The sequence below is a fragment of the Myripristis murdjan genome, chromosome 6 (genome assembly GCF_902150065.1).
Source record: "Myripristis murdjan chromosome 6, fMyrMur1.1, whole genome shotgun sequence".
NCBI classification, from domain to species: Eukaryota; Metazoa; Chordata; class Actinopteri; order Holocentriformes; family Holocentridae; genus Myripristis; species Myripristis murdjan.
The window spans coordinates 12,431,256-12,443,630 of record NC_043985.1 but is presented as its reverse complement, the minus strand read 5'-3'; the positions used below and the strand labels follow the sequence as shown (position 1 = coordinate 12,443,630).

The window sequence follows — 12,375 nt, the reverse complement described above, 5'->3', positions numbered from 1 at the left end:
ATAACGTGGACATTAGGGAACCCAAAAAAGAGAAAAAAAAACATCAAAATTTTAATACTTCCACAAAAACTGGCATGCAAAATTCATCAAACATGTCTCACTGACCTGATTTTACTCAGCCTGATTTTGCCCCAGGCAAATATTCAAACTTTCACAAAACCTCACTACAGCCAGGGCAACATCTGACCAAGGCGAATGGTTCTGTAATTGGCATTACAACTTGATGAAACCAAAGAATTTGGCTCATTCAGCTCAGCAGCGTCATGCCTTGGCTAGCTGTAAACTTTTTACCCCATAGGGTTGCTCCTAACTGACTCAGGTCCAGCTCTGTGGGGCAAAGAATGTTGGGCCCTGGGGCGTTCACAGCGGCCCACAGATTCCTGCCTGAATCCAGCTGTTGTTCGTATGAAGAAAACAGTGAATGGATATGGACGTCATGTTCAGCTGTCGGGGAATGTATAAACAGCTACAGCTCACAGGAAAGACTTGTGGCTAAGGGCTGGTTAATGTTGGACTTTGTTTAGAGAGTGTGAACAGGTGTAACGGTGCTAAACATGTGATGTAGCTGCAGCATGTACAATTTAAAAGCGAAATGAAAAATACATTTGGCCATGTGTGTTCATGTTTCAATACACATCCAATTTCATGTATTTTCTCATATATTTATATCAAAATCCCATTACCTTTACTTCCTTGGAAAGTGGCAAATCTTTAGTTGTTTCTTCATATTATAACAGTATGTAGACAAATAAATCAACTAATATTATCACAATTTTGAATGATCCCCCTTCTTTCTCCTCCTTAATGATTACTGCTATCTGACTGATTTATACTGTTGCCACTGTTGCCATTTTATAGCCAGCCACAACATCCTGTTTAAAGTGGAAATAACTCTTTCACCTCAGAAATGCTGTTTCCTTTGACTCTAATCCACTGATAGAAGGCTGAATGTGTATATGCAGAGTGATGTGTATTTTATTCAGGGATCTGTTGTCCCTGTGCCTATTTGTACATATGGCAACTTATATCACTTAATAAGTTATTAATGTGTTTCTGATACAGCACCACTAAGACTGATTTCTTCCTGTCCGTGTGTTCTGTCCTGTCCCTTTGCTTCCTCTCCTCTATAACATATAAAATGCACATTTTTGGTTTCTACGCCTCAGTCAGGCAGGTGTTGGATGGGAAGTGACTGCATGGCACACACACACACACACACACACACACACACACACACACACACACACACACAAACACACAAACAAGCTACAGAACGATATCTACTTCCCCACAGAATAGTGTTCCCCTTTTTTTCTATTATCAAAACAGGTTGTTCATTCCTGATAGAGCTGCCGCTGCTAGCATGTGAGACCTGACAGGTATTCGATCACCAGTGTCCAAAAAGAACCAGCATAGGACTGCAACTGACCTGAATGCAGGAGGGGATAAACCACAGCTATGCGATGAAACTACACGGCCAAAATTCCAGTCATTTTCAATCCATGTAAAACATCTAATTTTATTTCTTCGTTTTACTGCACAGGAGATTCCCAGGATGTGTGAGATTACATAAAGCTGCAGTCATGTGAAAACTGTGCACCTCCTAAGCTTATGTTTTTCTGGAATTTTGAAGAGTTCATTTTTCTCACTGATGCCTGCATATTTTAATTTGATCATGAAACAGGATAGGTGCCACGGACAGTGTGACATTTCAGCTCAAGCAATAAAACCACAGAAATCAGAGTTATGAGGTTTCTCTTCAAAAACAGTGATGAGGTCTAAACGATGATTCATAATTTCCAGAGGACTAACCATATAACCAACTGACCATACAGAGGCCTTGTTTTAGTGTACAGACCTCCGCATGGGACGCACATGGCGAACAGCTGCATATTGACATGACATCCCCAGACGTCCTGAGAGGATGCTGTGCATTACAGAACACAATGGCTGCCAGAAAACAACAAATAGTTAAAAGGAACACTATGTGCAGCCAATCACATTTAGGCTGAAATGCAAAAACCATTTCATAAATCAGTCAAGCAGCATGCAGGGGGCGTTGCCCTTGAACAGACCATAGTCCTCCAAACACAAAATTCCCAATGAAATTCCATAATCCATAATTGATTTATAATCCGGGTTGGATTAGGCAACATTCCATTAGGGTTTTTTCCACCAAAGCTATAAATCCATAGATTGAACACTGCACAAAACCCAGTTTCTGGGTCACATAATTCATATACTAAAAGTCATATGTGGCAAAGCCAGGCTAAATATAGGTTTCCCTGCATGTTGAGGGACTGTAGTTTCAGAAGAAGGCTTCTATAATCCATTTCATGCCTTGTCTCATTCACTGACATTCCACTGGTTGGAGACGTAACCTGCGGACTGCACTTCAGATTTTGAATGGCTTTTGTCACTTCCTCCCAAGACCCAAGACCTCTAATGCACAACACATGGCTCGCAATCAGCTTGACTTGAGCTTCCAGCACATCCACTGTCAAACAGCACAAAGCCAGTACGGCTATCAACTATACAACACCATGGTAGTAAGCACTATAATATCACTAAACACAGATAAGGATGTTTTTTTTTTTTCATGAATAGAGGGTTATAGAATATTTCTATGTTCACGAAGTACCGTGAATGCAGCAGGGCTATGGCACAAGCATCTTGGTCTCAAGGTTTTATTTGTCCCAATCATGTCTTAAGCTTTATTTGTCGATGTCTTGGTCTTACTTCTGGTCCTCTGAGGTTCAAATAACCTCGTAGAATTTCCTGAAGAAGCAAGGTTCAAGATACATTCTGATAGATTTGACAACTATTCAGCTATTTGTCTCTATTCAGACTCAATTTACTCAAATCTAACCCTGGATTTGGGGCCTTCTTTTGTCTTGGTGTTAACTTCATTGAAGTGGTTTTACAGCTCTGCCTCACAGTCATTTATAAAAAATTCAAAGAGCTCAAACCTTCACCAATACTGTGCAGTTCTCCAACTTATGACCCCATAGACCCAAATTCATCCAAATTCCTATCAACGAACTGATTTCTTGATCCTGTGAATATACTCTGATTAGGATAAATTCTCTGTTATTTTCATCTTACCAAAATCTATAATCATCACCAAAAGTCCAATGTGTCCTCCAAATTTCAAGGACATCTGTTCACAAGTTCACATGGAAATCTGTTCAAGTGTTTGAGAGAGTTTGCTGAATGACAGACAAAGTAACGGGTGAAAATAAAATCTCCTTGGTGGAGGTACTCACAAGTAACTCATGACCTCAGTACAGTGCCACAGACGCACATATTTAGTATCCAATTAGATCCTTACCTCTAACACGGGCCCTGCCCCCAAGATGATCTGCTCCACCCCACTGGCGAATCCCTTCTGGCTGAGGGCAGTCAAGTGATGAATGAGAAAGTTGGTGCTCTGGGTCTTCCCAGAACCACTCTCGCCAGAAATGACAATGCACTGGTTCCTCCGTCGTTGTAGCATGGCATGGTATGCCACATCTGCCACCGCATAAATGTGCGGCTCCAACTTCCCCAGTGTGTGGTTATCATACATTTTGACATATTTTGGGTTATAGATTGGCAAGAACTGGAAAGGGTTTATCACTATAAGAATACTCCCAACGTAAGTATAGATCTTCTCTTGGCGGAAGCGTGCACGGAGGCTTTCTAAAAGGGCACGCTCTGTCAGCTCTGGAAGAGCACAGAGGTCAGCTGGGTGCTCACTCCCTGCAGGCTGGGGGAGGAAACCCCGTTCCACCATGCGCCGGCGCTCTTCTGTCACGCGCAGCCACATCTGCAGGCTGCCGCCGTAGTGGATGGACCCATCCAGATTCTTCTCCCGCAGGAGGAAGCGGTAGTCATCACCACTGCCCAGGCCGCTGCGGTTCTCCAAGGCATTTCGCGGCCACAGCATCATCCGCTGAACAGGGCAGTCCCCTGGGTTGAGGATCCATTCCTCCCCACCAAACTCTTTCACCTCGGCCAGCACATAGCATTTGGTACGCTCCAGGCGCAATCGCTCAATGAGACGCTCGATGGCTTCAGCGGCTGTGGTGCTCTTGCGGGCGCTGACAGGGCAGTAGATGGTGCCCTCAGCCAGGGCGCCCGGGTAGACGCGCAGGGTGAACTCCTGGTCCTCCAGGCGCCGCCGCATGCTGCCACTAGCGGTGGCTGCGTTAGCACCGCTAGGGTAGCCGCAGCCGCCATCTTGTAGGCTCATGGCGGCGCAGTAGGTCCCATCAGCTCACCCCTCTCTGGGCCCAGCAGACAGACTCAGGACATTCCAGCTGGAGAAGGACAAAGAGAGAACGATGGAAAAGTGTTACACATGGAGGCAAAACAGCAACAGCAAGAGATTCAAAGGGAAAAGGAAAAATTTGTGGTTTGAGACTTTGTTTCATAGCCTCAGGCATTTTCAGTGCATCGAGTCACAGCAGGGTCAGTACAGCCATGGTGATTTCATCTGTCCCATGACAGCGCAGGCCAGCTCAATAAGCTCTCTGTTCTGGACTGTAAAGGGAACTGCTATCATTGAAGTGAACGCTACAAAAGAGCAGCGTGAGATTGAGTCACAAAGACAGAGAGAGACAAGCGCTGATAGCCATTCAAAATAATGAGGAACAGTAGCTACTTCATGAATCTAAGGGCTGCTGGCTACAGCTTATCGCAGCCACATAGTCGTGTGTGTGTGTGTGTGTGTGTGTGTGTGTGTGTGTGTGATGTGTGTGTGCGCATGTGTGTGTCCTCATGATAATCCAAGCGCTCTAGCCATGTGCCAAGATTAACAGCTGCCACCTTCCACACAAAACGGTCTGTAATGAGAACACAATGGTGTAATTCACCACTTCCCTGTTGATAGTGGACAGAGCACTCCCCACACACACACACACACACACACACACACACAGAACTGACTCCAGTCCCACAGACTACAAAGCTGCAACTGTGATGCAGAGGAGCAGGAGAGGAATGGTAAAATGATGTTTTATATGCTGATGATGATAGGGTGTTGTCACATTATGTTCTCTAATTTAATTTTTCTCATTCATGTGTTTGTAACAGCACATTCAGATTTATCTTTGGCTTATATGTAGAAAAGGCTATTAAAAATACAAGATTAAAAGGATATGGCATGGACATCTGCATGGTATATCATATCAAGTAAACAACATAAAGCATTATGCAAATTTTCAAATAACATTCCCATATTTCAGATCTTATTTTTCTAGATTTTAGTAATGTTTTTCTTTATCATTAATTGGGCTGTTGCTGAACCCTAATTAGATTTCAACATTTCACAATTTCACAATTTCAACAACACAAATGATTCTGCTTGCAAACTGTCTTATAATCAGGGGTCTTAGGACATCACATCATTTTAGCAGTATCCTCTATTGTGCTACAGTCATAACAGAAATCATCTTATGAGTGCAGGCATCTTTTTTTCCCAAGTGGTTACAATCTCATTTTGGAATTAAACTCCTTAAATGTCTGCAGGCTTAATTAGGCTTCTTAGAGAACAAAAGTAATCCCACAATGACAAAGAGTATTGTGACAGCATGATAAGCACACAATATTGTGACAACTGACACATCTAAAATTGGACCCCGAACAAATGTGCCAAAAAGTGCTGTCAAAGAGAAAGAAGCAATGCTTATGTCTAACAACATCCAACCAAACATCATTGCACGCACTTTCTCACATGATCATTATTTAGGTCACAGGAATATTTTCAGGAAACTACAGTTCTGACCCTTGCTTCTTGTTGCTTGTAATATTGCAGATCTGGGAACTGAGGCTTATTCTGTTCTGGTTCTCGCTGTAAGCTGCTCTGGATAAGCGTGTCAGCTACAAATGCAGAAAATGCATTTTGACAATTTGGATGGCAGTCTCCATAGAAATATGAAAGTTACATGCTCACTAAATATTTGTAGGACACAGAAAATTTAAATAAAAATAAAAAATAAAAAAAAAAATCAATATTACTGTGTATAATGGCACACAACCAAAATATGAAAAACTTAAGTACCCCAAACTGTAAAAACAAGAACTCTATTTAAATGTAGGCCAAAGCCAAGACCACCACTGTGAAGGATTAAGTGATCCCTGCCAGTCGTCCATCTTGCCCTCTGTTGCACTACTTCTTGGAATATTCTCTCTTTTCTCAGTTAGTGCATTTCATCACTTCTTCCTATTTTCACTCTCACACCGAGCATTTGTCTTTCCTTTGCTCTCTCAGTCAGACTTGACAGTGGACATTCACTGCTTCACCAAAAAAAAACATGACTATCATGCCATTTGTCTCAAATCAATTTTCAAGTCAGATGCTTCACTAGTATAGCTGTTTATCAGATGCCATGCTGCCATAGTAGTGAATAGCATTAAATTTAAATGGACTCATTCAAAACCGTCACAGTTTATACATTCAAATCATACTCAGATGATCAATTATTTGGATTGAAATGTGCGCTATCGTCAGCCAGCCAGTCATCCTTTGAGCATCCCAGACAGTGTCAGTCTGGGGCAATCCCAGTCACCTACACCAGTCTGCAGCCCACCACAACCAGACAGGGAGAGAGGGAGAGAGACAGAGAGAGACAGAGAGAAAGAGAGAGCAAGTGAAGGTAAGAGACAGCTGGGTGTCTGTAAGGAAGAAAGAGGTAAACTGCAGGATGAAAGATAGAGCAGAACGAGGGAAGACTGAGCCAAAAAAACAGACTGAGAGAGAGAAAGAGTGTGTAGTAGAAAGGTAAACACAGGCTTCAAAACAAGTTTGAATTTATGTCAAAAAGAACAAAGCAACAGTAAATATGTCATCCCCCACCAAGGCAGCAGTCACCCTTTCAGTAACAAGCTGGAGAAATGTGATTAAGGTCAGAGTTTCAAGTCTGTTACACAGCAATGTAATACATTTCCTATGGATGTTTGCATTACCTGGAAGTTATTTTCTTTTCTGCATTTGTGATGCTTGTATAAATGATGATGTCAATACTTGGGCCAGTGGATATATTCAATCTTATGGGAGAAACCTTTCTGAGGAAATCCAATATAACATAAGGAGCAGTAAATGCATTGTTTGCAACCTTGACTGCTGTTCTTATGTTTCATACCAACTATGACAAACAATTTTCTCAGCCTGTGTGAGTGCGGTATTTCTTCCATGCTGACTACAGGATATCTCCACATGGCACCAGATGGCTTTTTGGATTCAACTTAAGTATACAGTTATTGAAAACGGCTGGTTGAGCCTTCATTCAGCTCTCCCGGCAAGGCTGGTTTGTTCGTCTCCATGGAGCGATGAAGCGGACACACCGTAGCTGTCCGGCCACAGGAGGCCCCGTCACAGAGCTCAGCTGTCAGTCTGGCTCAGCGAGTCATTAAGCTGGAAATCAGTCAGTTATGACTGTCATCGACACATCCAGTCATCACTGCACACGCCTCAGCCGCTAGGGGCTAAAACACACTGCTTTCATGGTGAGGATGGATTGCTGTGACATACAGTACCAATGGGAGAGTCACACATCTGTGTGTGTGTGTGTGTGTGTGTGTGTGTGTGAGCATGTGAGTATGTTGTGTTGAGTGTATGAATTTCAGTGAGTGACTGAGTGAGTGTATGTGAACCACAGCTGGTTGCCAAATGGTATCTTTCCAATCTTTCTCCACACTAGATCACTACTAATAATGCCTCAAAATGAATAATTAAAAGTTTAAACTTGCAATAAGTCAGGGGTAAATTAGAGCAGTGTTACCACAGTGATAATACAGTGTTAACACTGCACGAGTCTCACCCTCACATATCCTTTCAAATGTTTGTCTAAACCAAAACAAAAATTTCTGGCTAGACTCCAAAACTTTTGCTTGAGAAGAAAGAGATATGAAGTTCACCAAGACACAAAATGACTGACAACAAAAAATTAAAATAAATATACTCGTACTATCTAGGTTTAAATCGGCAACTTTTTCATATGAATTAATGTCTATTTTGCTGCTCTTTGTCTCTGACTGATGTAACAAAAACAGTGATCGAACCCATAATCAATTCATTAGAGCTTTCACTTTTGCTGTTCAAGAGGTTTTTCTTGGGAAAAGTTCCTGTGTTGCAGAGGGAATCAAGCATTTTATGTTGCTGTTTTATGTGGTTTGTTTGGAATGAATAAAAGAAGAGCTGGGTAGGTCACACACACAGTGACAGCAACCATGGCTGAAGAGACAAAGAAAAGAGCACTAGATGTCACAGTGCTAGACACACTGTTTCACTGCCAAATGATCTCCAAGTGGTGCAACAAATAACGAAAACAAAAATAAAACAGCTATCACAAATTACCAAATCCTAATTTTTGTTGATTTTTTTTCTCCCACAACAGATATTTGGCATTTTCCTTGACTTTTGCTCTTTCGAAAGCCATGACCCTGCTTAAAAAATGGCATGGAGACATAGAGGCAGAAAATCACAAGACAGAAAAAACATCCTCAACAGGCTGAAGAAAGCAGACCACCTTCAGCACTCAGGAGCCTGTCTACTGACCATCAGAGACACTTTATGAGACAGTGCAGCGCTGAGGCCTGGAACCAGCAGACTACGCTAGTAGCTGGTAGGTCGTGATAACCCCCCTGGGTGAAGATGGGAAGGGACTGATGGATGGACCTTAGGGGTCACAGGTCAGAGTGAGGAGCCAAGGTTGCATGCCTACTCAGGCTCTGACAGATCACATGCGGTGGAAATGTGGAGTTAGCTGCCCAATTTTAGGAAGCTTTTTACATTTTCTGGCACTTTAGTGGACAGCTGCGTGTGGTGAGGTCACTCGGGCAGAAACTGGACGGCTATTAGATGCAAAGCCCCCAGTCTCTCTGGACACCCAGTACAACAGATGAGCCCAGCCTTGGTATGGTCAGCATCCAATACAAAAATCTGCAGCGATGGAGCTTGAATGATGATGGATTAGGTTGGTAAGTGATATAAATTAGTTATGGGAGGGAAAAGAGGAGGGCAAGATGCCATGAGACAAGAAGAAAAGGGGAAAGTTGTGGGAAGAAGAGAGGAGAAACAAAAAGAGGATGAACAAGTGGAGGCGGTAGTAGAGGGGAGGGGGCTACACGTCTGTTTCGTCTTGTTTTGACATGGTTGGATCCAAAACGCTGACAGTGTGTGTAGATAAGGCTGTGAGCTGCGCTGTGCAGGTGAAAGCAGGCGCTTCACTGATGCAGTACTGGAACCAGGGATTTAAAACAGAGAGGGAGGGACAGTGGAAGGCATCATAATAAAAGCGTGCCAGTCATCCAACTTGTGGATAGGTTCAGAAGCGGGTCACAGCCACTCAGAGCTGTCAATCAGGTAGAGGGAAACTGCTAATGTTAGAAAACACTGAGCTCCTTCCAAATAGACCTGAGTGTGTGAAGAGAGAGAGGGAGGGGGCTTCAGAGAGGGGGAAAGAATGTGGTTTAAGATAGAGAAGGGAGAGGGAGAAAAAGAGAGAAAAGGGGGAGGAAATTAACAAAGTGAGGGACCATCTGTATGTAAGAATTTGCAGGTGTGCTTTTGTTCATTAATGTATCTGAAACTAAGTGCGTGAGGATTTCTATCCCAAACGTTTTTCCTTATGCTTAAAGGCTACTTTTTTTGGTGATAAACAGGAATGGGAAGACGTTTGTTGAATGAAAAATGAGACGGGTTTGGCATGATCGGCCCGATGAATGCTTCATTTCACTGCACAACAGCTCACAAGTGGCTTTGGATGCTCCTGCTGATGGTTGTACGGCCATTTAGTTGGTGCATTAGCAGAGAAGTGGTGTACTACTTAAGTACAATTTTGAGGTGCTGGCAGTTAAGTGTTTCCATTTTGGGAAACTTTACACTTTTACTCCACTACATATCAGAAAACAAATACTATAAAATATCACAAATATTGTTTTACTCCACTGCATTTGTCTGATGGTTGCAGCAACTAGTTATTTTGTAGAATAAGGTTTTACATACATAACATACAATAAGTTCATAACAAATTATGCGGGTATAGTATAGTTTAGGTATAGGGTTAGTATAACATTTAAATACCCTTCAACAAATACATCAATAATTTCACACCAAATCGCACTATTCTTTAGAATGAGTACTTCTACTTTTGGTAATTAAGTACACTGTACTGCTAATGCTAACATCATTTTACTTAGAAGGACCGTACCAGTGAAGGGTTGTACCCAGCTCACCGTTTCCAGAGTTAACTCCCTGGTAGAGAGACCGTTTCACTCCGCCCAATTTCAAGTCATCAAAACACAACAGTGTTGCTGCTTTTAGAAGAACTCGTGGACGACTTGATAACGGTGATGAAGAAGGTTTGATGTCTCTGAAAGTTCATTTTCATATCATAGTGAGGATAGTAATAGGCTAGTAGTAGGAAATAAGGTGGGGAAAATATGACTGATTGCTTTAGTAAAAGATCAACAGAAATGTTAAGTATATACATTTTGTAGATATTATGCTAAAAATGCAAAATCACTGGTCTTTCAGTAAAGTTTTGATTGCAGGATTTTTACTTTTCAAATAATATTTTCCATCACTGTATTGCTACTTATACATAAGAAAAGCATTTGAGTACTTTTTACAGCACTCTAAATTACAATATAGTCAAGTGCATGTTTGTTTTCCTGTTCAAATGACAGCATGAAAAATGGCCAGGATACATTTTTACCAGACATGTTTTTTCCCCATTCAGGAGGCCAATTTATTTGCACAAACCCAGATGATGGAAACACACCTCATTTGCATTTTACTTTTTGCCATGTTTGCGGACAGTTGGATGGAAACAGAGCTATGTGTGGGGAGCGTAGCCATTAAAACAGTCTCCCGTCTTACATCTGTTCACTAATACTGCAAGAGCTCTTTCTCAGAGGCCTCAGATAGAAGTAAATAGGCATGTTTCTCAAAAACGACTACTTTGCTACACCACTCTTTGCACCCCAACCCGCACAACTTGAAGGTGAATAAAGTTGGTTAGGGTTAGGATTCGTTTTTGAACAGTCTCTCATGGGCGGAGTAACAGAACAGCAAATATGCAGTAAAACATGACTTCTACTATGAATACATCTTTACAGGACTGTTAGAAGGGAAGACGAGCATTGAGATCGAGGAAGAAAACAGTTCCCCATTCACATAAAGTGTCCCGAGTAATTCCAACCAGAGACGGGAAAACATCCAAGATGCTCAAGTGCCCACGAGAGGCTCAACTCGTCCTGCAGGTCTCCGTCTGGCTGGTAAACAGTAACACCCCCTCCTCTCCCACAGTCCGTTCTCACCAGTATAACAGCAATAAACACTAAACCTCAGCATTCCTCAACGCCACACACACACACACACACACACACACACACACACACACACACACAGTAGTCAGCTTGTGTGCGTGTGTGTGTGTGTGTGTGTGTGTGTGTGTGCGTGCGTGTGTGTGTGTGTGTTGTCTTTTTTCCAGTTCCACCAGTGAAGGTAAAATGTCTTTTTTAACTTATTAAGAAACAGAACATTGTGAACCAAGACAGAATTGACCCCAACTCATGCCTGTCTGTCTGTCTCTCTCTCTTTCTCTCTCTCTCTCTCTCAAACACACACACACAAACAGCAAACCTTATCTACCTCCACACACACTCGCTCCCAATCCTCAAATCCTGGCATCAGACATCAGACAAGATTATTCTGTGGTCACAGGAATATTTAAAGCTCCCTGAGGCTCTGACCTTTGCACCGCCCACTCTCAGTACCTTATAATGTTGGTGATCAAGGAACTCAAGCGTATCCACCGCTGCCATCAGCACACACACACACACACACACTCCCAAACCTGCAGCTCTGATAACACGTACAGACCCGCTGCACCACAGTAGCATACCCAGTGAGATAGGAGACTTTGTACTCACACACGCAGCTCAATCCCCAATGAAAGCTGCATGTGGCTGTATGGCTGTTATGTGAAAACCTCAAGCCTAATGGTGATTTTTGCCATACAATTCTCAGACCTATTAGACTTACAAACCCTTTCAAAGCCAGCTGGATTACATAAGAAATGCTTTTCTTAGTTGGCATTTGGAGATCCAAAGTTTTCACCTGATAGCAACGACAGGAAAGAACTGGGATGGTTCATTTGATGTCTATTTCCTTCATTATTTCTGGAAGAAATGAACAGACCTCACCGCAAAAACCTGATGTTTTCCTTTATCAATCAAAGTACATGAGGTTTATTTGTTCCAGAGTGTTTAATTCAGACTGTCATTCTGTAGATCTTATTTTTTTTTTTATGTTTACTGGGTGTGATTTGATAATGCAGGCCTATGGTGTTTGATCACCCGAGTTAGTAAACATTTTGGTGCAAAACT

The 12,375-nt window shown here is 42.3% G+C and overlaps 1 protein-coding gene across 10 annotated transcripts in view; it reads right to left on the bottom strand.

Annotated features, from left to right (window-relative positions):
• The window catches only part of LOC115360624 (unconventional myosin-IXAb-like), a 144,558-nt gene that overhangs the window by 105,312 nt on the left and 26,871 nt on the right, over positions 1-12,375 (bottom strand). For all 10 annotated transcript variants that reach the window (XM_030053631.1, XM_030053632.1, XM_030053634.1 and 7 more), the window contains exon 2: positions 3,332-4,301. In XM_030053631.1, coding sequence (XP_029909491.1) covers positions 3,332-4,234 — 903 coding nt within the window. In that variant the 5' untranslated portion in view covers positions 4,235-4,301. The remainder of the gene's footprint in view (positions 1-3,331; positions 4,302-12,375) is intronic.